Here is a 10,635-nt window from a genome sequence, read left to right on the forward strand (position 1 = left end):
TGAAGCCAACGGAAGAAGGAAAGGAAAGCAGTGTAGCTGGTGGCTGGACACCCCAGAGGTTGACCTCAGAGAAGGAAAACCTTCCACCACTGCCTCTCCCCACCTTGCATTGTATCCCTGAAACCTGGAAATGAAAATGGAAATTGTTTGATGTATGAGGAGACTTTATCTAATTAGGGCATAAGAAATTTAATCTTTCCAGCGTGGAGGTCATATAATTAATGTTAATTTAACACTCAAATTCTCAGTCATTAATTTTTATTCTCTTAAATGCAATTTGGCAGGTGCCCCTGATCCATGGCAATGGATTTTACTGGATGTGAGAGCACACTTGGTCTTAGGAGTGACTCACCACAGACCTTCCCATCCTAATAACAAGATCACATCACGTATGCATTATTAAGCCACGTAATTGAACGGTCCATAGTTTGCATATCAGACTATTAAAATAATGTGTTTTGCTTTTCTCTGAACACGAATTGTTCAAGCCTCTGCGAATATGTGGCGATTCTGATAATTATCACCAAATTACTACAAATGTTCTCTTCATTAACGTGATTTCTTTCAAGCATTTTTAAAAATGTGAATATTATTATGAATTAAGGAACTTCTTACAAAGTTGTGTCAACTTCTTTTTTTCTTTAAAGACTTATCACTTGGAAGGAAAGGATATAGTTTAAATGGAGGAGGGAGACAAACTCTCTTGCTATGCTTTTCAAATGGCTTCCTCCAGCCAAATAAAAGTTTTCTCTCTAGTTTTTCAGGCAGCTTCTAGGCAAGAGACAGAGAGAAAAGAGACACAGTGAGAGAGACAAAGGGGGAGAAAGTGGGGGGAAATTTAAAAATCACAAGAGAGTAAGAGAATTAATTTTTTAAAGTTTTTACTGTCTGATTCCCTTCTGGTGTAGATAACTTGTCCCCACAAATAAGATCTTAACTTTTTACCTGTCCTAGAGTAAACGAATATTCCCCATTTAAAAAAATACCAACTCCAAATTTTCTAAAGCTAACAGCTCACAATTAACTAAATAGTGCTGTTTTCCCCTAGCTCTTCTGAGCTATGTGGTTGGAGAAATTATGAGCCGTAAAGAGCCTTATTGTAACCCCTTCACACACTGTTTTCAAAGTTGAATAGCAAGATATTAGAAAGAAAGAAAGAAAGAAAGAAAAAGAAAGAACACTACTGCAAAATAAGAGTCTTTTAAATGTGAGAAATTTGCATCTATACTCCTTTCTAGTCAAATTTCCCTTTGAATGATTTTTAAACTCATGACAAACAGGTCATTCTGCCTCTGGTGTTATCACTCCCTCCCGGTACAGGGTACAGCGTCGGCGCCGCGCGCAGGTCTCTCTCCTCCGACGGCGCTTCCAGCGCGGAGATGCTGCCATCAGTCCCGGCAAAGAGGGGGGTCTACCCACCGGAATATCTCCCGAGTTTGAGAAGGTTGTGAGATTTTTCCTAGGTAAAATATGGCAGGGAAAGAGGAGAGAGGGAGAGAGGGAGCGAGGGGGGAAGAGGGGGGGAGAGAGAGAGAGAGAAGAGAAGGGAGAGAGGGAGAGACTGGTGCATTCCGCCCGCTCCAGTAGTAACCTGCGTGGCTGTTCCCTGCTGGGCTGGATGCCCCCTCCCCTCTTTCGGTGCCCGAATCCTCTGGGCCCCTCTTCGGGAGCCCGCAGTTAGCTCTCCGGGGAAGGGGTGCCAGGCCCCGGGCGGCACTTTTATTTTGGCTAAGAGGAGGGAACGCTGCTCCCAGGCCCGAGGGAGGCGAACTGAGCCCTTCTGTTTGGATTTCCCTTCTCGCTATAGCAACCAGCAGCATCCGGACAAAAATGCGCCCTCCCTGGACAATGGCCCGGCCTCCCGCTTCTCGCCCTCTCCTTCCTCCCCCGGATCGCAGCCAGAACCTGCCTAGGAGCTCAGTGGCTCGGTGGCAGGGAACGCCCCTTCCCAGCCCGCCGCGTTCCCTAGCAGTCCCCCCTGGAGGTCAGGCCGGGGCGCCCGGACGCCGCCGCCCGTTCTCCCCACCCGGGCTGATGCCCCACGCAGGCCCGGGCCGGGAAACGCAGCCTCCCGGCGGAGCACGCGGGCTCCCACCGCGGACTTCTCCGAGGGATTGTGTGGGTGGTTGGCGGGCCCTGAGTAGCACAAACTCCAGCTTTTTTCAGGGTTAAAAAGAAAAAAGTTAGTATAATGCACGAAGGCGACTACTCCCCCATCCCCTGCACATTCACATAAATATAAGTAAGCATCCTAAACCACGGTCCGAGGCTTGATCTCTGACTTTCTTTCACTCTCACAAGGTTCATTACGTTCCCTTCCGCGCCTATTCATTATTCCCTCCCTCTGACCTAGGGCGTTAATATGATCAGGCCTGTGACTGCCGTGTCCTGTTTTCCTATTTTTGCTTTTAATGCTGGGACCCGGCTGCCCTAGATTACCATCGAAACCTCGCAGGAAAGACTTAGAGGGGTTAGCTGGTCTCGCTGCGCCAACCTAAGGCTCCCTTTTTCTGAGTCTTCTTCCAGACAGTGCCAGCCTCTACTCTCCCAGGACCCACATTGTGGAAACCTGTCTTTTAAAAAATAGTCCTCCCTAACTTCATTAAGTCCAAAAGTGCCTAGAATGACAGCTTTGAATCTCAGAGACCTAGAAGAAGGTCCCGGCCCACAGCTATTACCGCTGTGGTCAACTGTACACAAGAAAAACTTCGCTCCGTGCACCCGGACACTAGCAAGAGACTATTAAGTGCACTCTTAACACTTTAGCAGGGATTTGCATTCGTGCTCTGTTGAACCAGAATAAGAAAAATGAAGTCCGACCTCAACTAAATGCATCTTTGTTTCCCCCAGTGATGGAAACCCAGCCCTAGACCTTGGACAGAGTACTCGGGAAATACGCCCTCCCCCCCCCACCCCGCACCTGTGCGCAAGTGTGTGTGAGTCCTCTTGCCCCTTGCCTTCCGATTCTCAGATTGCCCCAGAGGATAAGAAAGGGAAGGGATGGTGGCAAGAACTTCATCTCAGTACATCTCCAAAAGCTTTAGAGCTGAGGAGGTTTCTGCTGAAATCACTTTTATTTATCAAAGAGTTGTCATTTCCTCCTGGTGGCCATCCACCTGCTTTAGGGCAAGGGATGGGGGTGGGAAACACCTTCGGGCTCCACTGTTAGGAAGTCATTTAACTGACAGTCCTTTGAAAACGAAATTTCCGAAAGGGAACTAGGAGCCACCAATCCCCTCGTGTTCTGTTCCTGATATTTCAACATAAACAAGCTGCATTAACTCCAAATAGAATTTGTCTTGCACACTGATGGAATGTGTCCTTTATGCTTTCTTCCCCGTAAGGCCTCAAATTCACCACTCAGAATTTAGCAGGCTTCCTTTGGTAAATTACCCAAAGTAACCCCTGAAACAGCTAGACTGCCAGGGTAATGTGGTTTTAGAAGTCTTTAAGCCATGCCTGTCTATAAAATATTCACTTGTGGACTACAGAGGGGGTATCATTTTTAATGATGAGATTCAGAACTGGAAGAAAAGGAGAAAGAGGTTAATATCCATGAATTCAAGTAATTTCATTTCAAAACACTGAACTTAGAACATTACATCTCACTGGTTTACACAGTAGTGAAGATAAAATAGAATCATCCGTATGTGAGGCATGGACAAACACAGAGTTGCCAAGAATATGAAGAATGGGAGTTTCAACTTTCAGAAAACTTTTCCTTCTTCAAGACCGTTTATGACATGGAGACAGATGCACATTTAGAAACTTGTAAAATGTATGTATAGATAGTAACATATAAATCTATGTGAGATTTTTTTAATTGAGGAGACATTGTGCTCCTACATAATTAAAGATATTAATTTCTGTCCTTTTTTTAAGGTAAATGTTTACTGCTTCTCTCACGAGAACTGGCAACTTGGAAATGCATTTTCCTCGCTCCTTATAAATGCATCCCCAAGCCTGCAATTCTTCGAGCTTTAAGGAGGTTTTCATTAAAGGAGCTAGCTGCCTCTTTGTGTGGATTGGCTGCTTAAAGCTGCAGCTCTGAAGTGGGAACCTCAGTTTTGACATTCTGTAGGCCCTTAGCAAAGAAGTTCCATTACGTGCGAAGCTCAAACAGCTTCTGGGGACTAACAGAAAGCAGAAAGCACAGGAATGAATGACTGAGACAAGGGAGGAAGAAGAGGAGAGGAAAAGGAAGAGAAAGAGAAGGGATTCACAGAATCTTCCTCCAAGGTGGATACATTAAAAAGGAAGTCCCAGTAGGCAATTTTACCCAAGTTCAAACCAGCTGCCACCTCCTAAGAAAATTGCCTTCGTTTCCTGATTTCTGTTATCATAAAACTACATCAATAAGAAATAAATTAAGATCAAACGAATACCGTCTCACCTTTATTTTAATAACTGTGTCCTTTCAGCTCCATGTATGGGAGTGATTATGGTGGTTTTTCTGCCAAGTCCTGGTATAGAGAAACACAATAAATGATATTTTACATACGGTGTGAGTGTGTTTACTAGATGAACCAAGTTAATAGAGTTCAGGTTACACTGCATAGGTTGATACTGTTACTCAGGTGAAGACTTTGGGGGCCTCAGGTCAAGGTGCTGGGCACTATCAAGACCCAGGCCCGGCTCACTCTTTCGAGAGGTGTGACAATGTGGGGATAAATATCGGTCTTTGGGGTTTAGCTCGGATTCGCTGAGTCGTTTCTCTCCAGGCAGTGCAGGAGGGAGTCCGCACCAATTCCTTAGACTCGTCCAGGTCAGGGTACCGACTCAGTAGAGCACTTGCTGGGACACAGGGCAAGGGGATGGGCTGGCGCACTTGCCAGGATCTCCTCTCAGAGCGCCTGGAGCTTGTTCTCGAGGAGGGGACCCCGCAGTCGGCCCCGGAGGCTGCGAGGCCCGCGTGAACCGCCTGCTCAGCCTTTGTCCTAGCCAATGATCTCGGGGAGCTGTACTGGAGTGAGGTAGATATCAAGACACCTTGTCAGTTCAAAGCATTTTGAGGGTTGTTTGAAATCCTCTGCTCGTCAACGTAAGCAGCCTCTGTATTTGAACAGTTGCTTTGAACAGTGAAAAGGGAATGAGCTGAATCGAAACCTGGAGGTGTCTCCCCGAGACACCTTCAACATGCTTTTATGAGGGCGGAGAAAGGCAGGCAGACGTGCGGACTCTGCTCCAGCGGGGTCAGCTGCAAAGAAAGGCGCCCACGATGGGGGGAGAAAGGTAAGGGAGGACCGAGAAGCCCCCATCTGGGGCTGAAACCTCAGAGAGCCCAGGTTCTCGGAGCCCCGGGGAGGGCAGCGCCGGAAGGCAGACTGGAAGCCGAGGCTACTCAGGACCCGGCGTTCGCGCCAACCGGGCCTCCGGCGACAGCCGGGGAGGCGGGAGTGGCGCGGGGGGGCTGGGTACCCAGAGCCACTGTGAGCGCCCAGCCCAGCCCAGCCGGCCCGGCGATTGGCCCGGCTCCGGGGGTGGGGGTGAGATGCAGAGGCTGAGGCCCAGGAGTAGGGCATTGCTTTGTGTACTCCCCGGGATTTACTGGGTGTATTAATCCGGTAGAACCACCCGGCTTACCCTGTTGGGAACGTTTCGGCTCCGTCGCCTGCCAGCGAAATGAGGCGGGGGTGGGGGTGGAGTGGAGACCCGGGACGTCAGCGTGGCATGGATCTCCGAGCAGTAATCGCCAGTGAAGTCCCATTGCAGACAGGAAGTTGGGATGTACACGTGCAGCCTATTCTTGTTCCCCTACCCAACACCCCAGCGCCCAAAGCCCGAGACTGGGGAAAGGGAGGCTGAAGGAGAGGAGGGAGGGGGACTTTTAAACTGTCTCTGAGTCAGGCCGCCTCGGTTCCCTCGGAGATTGGAAACCTTTTTCTTCCCTCGAGTGTTTCACCCCACCGGCTGCAAAGGGCCTTGTCCCTTGAGAAATGAGAAATCAAATCCAGAGAAAAGCAGACACCTGCCCCGGAAGGGGGAGGGTGGCGAGCTGTTCAGCGCCCGGACGCGGCCCTTCCCGGCGGCTGGATCCTTCCATCTGTGGGAGCTCTGAGTTCTCCCAGCCGGGAGGCGGGGAAGGAGGGCCGCCGGGGGCAGGGGGTGAGAAGAGGCGCGGCGGGCCGGGCGGGACGCGGCTGGCGAGCGGCCTGTGCGCTCCCAAAGCCCCGGGAGAGCCAAGCGCCCAGCGCTGGGGACTCGGAACTGCTGCGGAGGGAGGCGGTCCTGCCCTCCGCCCATCCCCTTCACTCTCAGTCGAAAAGCCGCGGGCGCCAGCCGCCGAGTCTGCGCGCTCCGAGGCTTGGACTTTTTCATTTTTTCGTAGCCCGGCAAAGTTACGGGATTCCTAGCAGCCCCCAGGCGAGCGGCCGGAGTGGCTCCGCGCTTGCGCGGGAGCCCAGCGCCACAAGGTGTGTGTCCTCGCCTCGCCGCGCGGGTGCGCGCGTGGAGGGATGCAGGTCCGTTCCGTTGGCCGCCTGTGGGCTCGCCCCTCCCCTAACGATTTCTCTCTCTTCCACACACACGCTCGTAAACAGAGGGCACGTGGAAATTCTCAGCCAAAGCGCCTTGCCCGGGCGGGTGCTCAACGTGGTGATTTATAAACAGCTCGGCCACTCCCCAAAGACCTCCGCTCCTCGTTAGTCATGATGAATTCTCTGGCCCGTTCCACTTTGCTGTCTAGATTAAGATGCTCGGAGGCCCCAAAGTGCTCCCCTTGAGCGTTGATTTGGCTTCCCTCACAAACTCACGACCACCGGCAGCGCCAGCGCTAGGGCTACAACGCGCGAGGCCGAGGGTGAGAGGTGGGGACGCAACTCACTTTCCCGGTGGTTTTTTGTTTGTTTCCCTTCCCGGCAGCAACTTCTGATTCGTTTTGCAGTATCCGTCCGGTACACTCGGGCCTGCGTGGTGGTTCCGCTGCTCCAGCATGGGTCCGCGCCCGGGTCTCTGCTACCCGGCTAGCAGGCTCCGAAACCCGCGGCAGGCACCTGCTCCCGGCGGCTACGGCACTGACGGCGCGACGCGCTCGCGCTGGGAAGAGCTGGGCAGCCAGGGCAGGGTCCCGCAATCTCGCTCTGGAGTTCACGGCTGAAGGCTAAGCACGGAGCTTCGCCAGTGAGCGCCTGGGAGCGGAGTTAGACCAACCCACCAGCTGGCGTCCGCCGAAGTTTAGGATCAGGAAGGTTCCCCTAGTACTGCCCATTTTTCTTCACACGCTCTTCCTCCCTTTCGAAGCAGCTAACGGAAAAGTTGCATCCAAAAGCTCCAGGAGCACGAGGAAGCGCTCACGCAGTCCCCGCGGTTCCGCTTCCTGGAGCGGCCCTTGGTGCCTCCCCCGCACCCGGAGGCCGAACACCCCCTTGCCAGGCACTCCTGTAGCCTGGCACAGGGCGAAGGTCTACCGGCTCAGGGTCCTGGTTTCCTAAACCAAAAACTGTGCGCGCGCCCCAGTGTTTGAATGTGTCAGAGACTTTCAGAGTTTTGTTTTCAGTCCAGACCGCTGCGCTGTCAGAGCAGGCAACTCCTCTCCTGGACAGGAGTCTCTTACAAGCCGAGGCACGGGCTGAGCCTGCCTCTCGTGGGGTACTCATCCCGAGGGGCTGGAAGACAATTGGGCCTGGAACCTAAAAGGAAGACATCCTACGCTAGCGGCGGGGCGGAGGGGAAGAAGAGGACCTTTATTGGGGCAAAAGTGTCCGCACACCCTGGAGCAAGAAGCTCATGGGCACTGAAATTCTAACTGTGGGGGAAAGGAGACTTCAACAGTGAGTCTAGTCTGACTTCTGGCTCTAGATATGAGACGTTGGCATGTGTGTGTGTGTGTGTGTGTGTGTGTGTGTGTGTGTGTGTGTGTGTCCCAAGGTGAAAAAAAATCGGACTCCCCATGGCTTGTTGGGACTCAGCCTTTCTCTTCCTCCTTCTTCACCCCCCTCTCCCGCCCTATTGGGAGGAGAAGGTGGACAGACACCCCCCTCCCCTTCGCCACCCAAGTCTTGCAAGTGTCTGTGGTCGATAGATGGCTGGGGCGCCCCCCTCCTCCACCGGGACCGCCCGGCGCGTCTGCTTGGGAGACAGATGGGGGGCGGGCCCATCCGAGGGGCGGAGGAGGCCGGGGGTGGGGGAGAAGGGGAGGTGAGAACTCTGAGATTCTGAATTGGGTGGAGAGGGGGGACCAGAGGAGGGCTAAGAGGACTCCGCGCCCGGGGGGGAGGAGGAGGGGACAGCTCTGCGCCAATCAGTGGCGCCGGCCTGGGAGGTTGCTAGCGGTATCCACGTAAATCAAAGGGCGCGGAGCCAATGGGAGGGGGCGGAGGGGGCGGGGCCCAGGCGCGTGCCGCTGCGAGCTGGCGCTGCCAAGAGAGCGGGAGAGAGCTGGAGAGAGCAGGGAGAGGGGGGGAGCGCGGAGCTAGTCAGAGAGTGAGAGAGAGCAAGGAGGGAGAGGAGGAGAAAGAGAGCGAGGGCGGGCGGGAGGCGGCGGCGGCGGCGGCGGCAGCAGTAATAGCAGGAGCAGCAACAGAAGGCGTCGGAGCGGGCGTCGGAGCTGCCCGCTGGGGAGAGAGGAGAGAGACAGAGAGCGAGCGAGGAGAGGAGCCCGAGGCGAAAAAGTAACTGTCAAATGCGCGGCTCCTTTAACCAGAGGGCTCAGTCCGGCTCCGAGAGTCATGGCGACCGCAGCGTCTAACCACTACAGCCTGCTCACCTCCAGCGCCTCCATCGTGCACGCCGAGCCGCCGGGCGGCATGCAGCAGGGCGCGGGGGGCTACCGCGAGGCGCAGAGCCTGGTGCAGGGCGACTACGGCGCGCTGCAGAGCAACGGGCACCCGCTCAGCCACGCTCACCAGTGGATCACCGCGCTGTCCCACGGCGGCGGCGGCGGGGGCGGTGGCGGCGGCGGCGGGGGCGGGGGTGGCGGCGGGGGCGGCGGCGACGGCTCCCCGTGGTCCACCAGCCCCTTGGGCCAGCCGGACATCAAGCCCTCGGTGGTGGTACAGCAGGGCGGCCGCGGCGACGAGCTGCACGGGCCGGGCGCCCTGCAGCAGCAGCAACAGCAGCAGCAGCAGCAGCAGCAGCAGCAACAGCAGCAGCAGCAGCAGCGGCCGCCGCATCTGGTGCACCACGCTGCCAACCACCACCCGGGGCCCGGGGCATGGCGGAGCGCGGCGGCTGCGGCGCACCTCCCGCCCTCCATGGGAGCGTCCAACGGCGGCTTGCTCTACTCGCAGCCCAGCTTCACGGTGAACGGTATGCTGGGCGCCGGCGGGCAGCCGGCCGGGCTGCACCACCACGGCCTGCGGGACGCGCACGACGAGCCGCACCACGCTGATCACCACCCGCACCCGCACTCGCACCCGCACCAGCAGCCGCCGCCCCCGCCGCCCCCGCAGGGCCCTCCGGGCCACCCCGGCGCGCACCATGACCCGCACTCGGATGAGGACACGCCGACCTCGGACGACCTGGAGCAGTTCGCCAAGCAGTTCAAGCAGCGGCGGATCAAACTGGGATTTACCCAAGCGGACGTGGGGCTGGCGCTGGGCACCCTGTACGGCAACGTGTTCTCGCAGACCACCATCTGCAGGTTTGAGGCCCTGCAGCTGAGCTTCAAGAACATGTGCAAGCTGAAGCCTTTGTTGAACAAGTGGTTGGAGGAGGCGGACTCGTCCTCGGGCAGCCCCACGAGCATAGACAAGATCGCAGCGCAGGGGCGCAAGAGGAAAAAGCGGACCTCCATCGAGGTGAGCGTCAAGGGGGCTCTGGAGAGCCATTTCCTCAAATGCCCCAAGCCCTCGGCCCAGGAGATCACCTCCCTCGCGGACAGCTTACAGCTGGAGAAGGAGGTGGTGAGAGTTTGGTTTTGTAACAGGAGACAGAAAGAGAAAAGGATGACCCCTCCCGGAGGGACTCTGCCGGGCGCCGAGGATGTGTACGGGGGGAGTAGGGACACGCCACCACACCACGGGGTACAGACACCCGTCCAGTGAACTCGAGCGGGGGGGAGGGGCAGAGCGCGGGGCTCCCCTCCCCTTCGGTCCGCGACCCTTTCCCGGCCCCCTTGTTCCCTCTCTAACTTCTGATTGTTCTTTTCTTTTTAATTATTATTTCCCCGTACCTTAAAAAAAAAAATAAGGAAAACAACTAAGGCACTGGACTATCCTTTAAACGGTAGCAGGTGTAATGATATGTTTTGACCTTTACAGGCTAGTACCCAGTCAATGGAGTGGAGTGTCTCATAGAGAGAGTGAGAAGAGAATGTGTGTGTGCGTGTGTGTGTGTGTGTGTGTGTGTGAGAGAGAGAGAGAGAGAGAGAGAGAGAGAGATGGCTAGCACTGAGTTAAATACCTGGCAAAACTAAATAAATTACCAAAAAGACAAAAAAATCTACCAAACCGTGATAAACACAAAACACAGCTCCTGACGCTTGGAGTTGGCACATGCTGCTGTGTTTATTTAATGTGGATCCCCATCAGGAAAGAGGGAAAAATACACACGTCCTTTGATGTAGGCAAAACTTAACCACATAAATTTGCACTGCAAGAAAATTGAAGTTTACATGAACAAATTCACAAACATGTTTTTCTTTCTCCCAGCGTTAATTTTGAAGTTGCCGGGTTTGGTTTGGTTGTTTGGTTTGGT

At 54.6% G+C, this 10,635-nt stretch overlaps 1 protein-coding gene across 1 annotated transcript; it reads left to right on the plus strand.

Moving 5' to 3' along the window:
- The first annotated feature begins 7,840 nt into the window (after positions 1-7,840).
- Positions 7,841-10,102, plus strand: POU3F2 (POU class 3 homeobox 2). The gene has a single exon (XM_022552986.2). It carries the CDS (start codon positions 8,667-8,669, stop codon positions 9,981-9,983), a length of 1,317 nt encoding a protein of 438 aa, XP_022408694.1. The 5' UTR covers positions 7,841-8,666; the 3' UTR covers positions 9,984-10,102.
- The last annotated feature ends 533 nt before the right edge of the window (positions 10,103-10,635 follow it).

Source organism: Delphinapterus leucas, chromosome 12 (assembly GCF_059928025.1).
Source record: "Delphinapterus leucas isolate spDelLeu-1000000601 "Yukka" chromosome 12, BTC_Dleu_Yukka2, whole genome shotgun sequence".
NCBI classification, from domain to species: Eukaryota; Metazoa; Chordata; class Mammalia; order Artiodactyla; family Monodontidae; genus Delphinapterus; species Delphinapterus leucas.

Bases quoted from the DNA above. Each gene is read 5' to 3' on its own strand.
- POU3F2 (XM_022552986.2), top strand. From the start codon at position 8,667: ATGGCGACCGCAGCGTCTAACCACTACAGCCTGCTCACCTCCAGCGCC.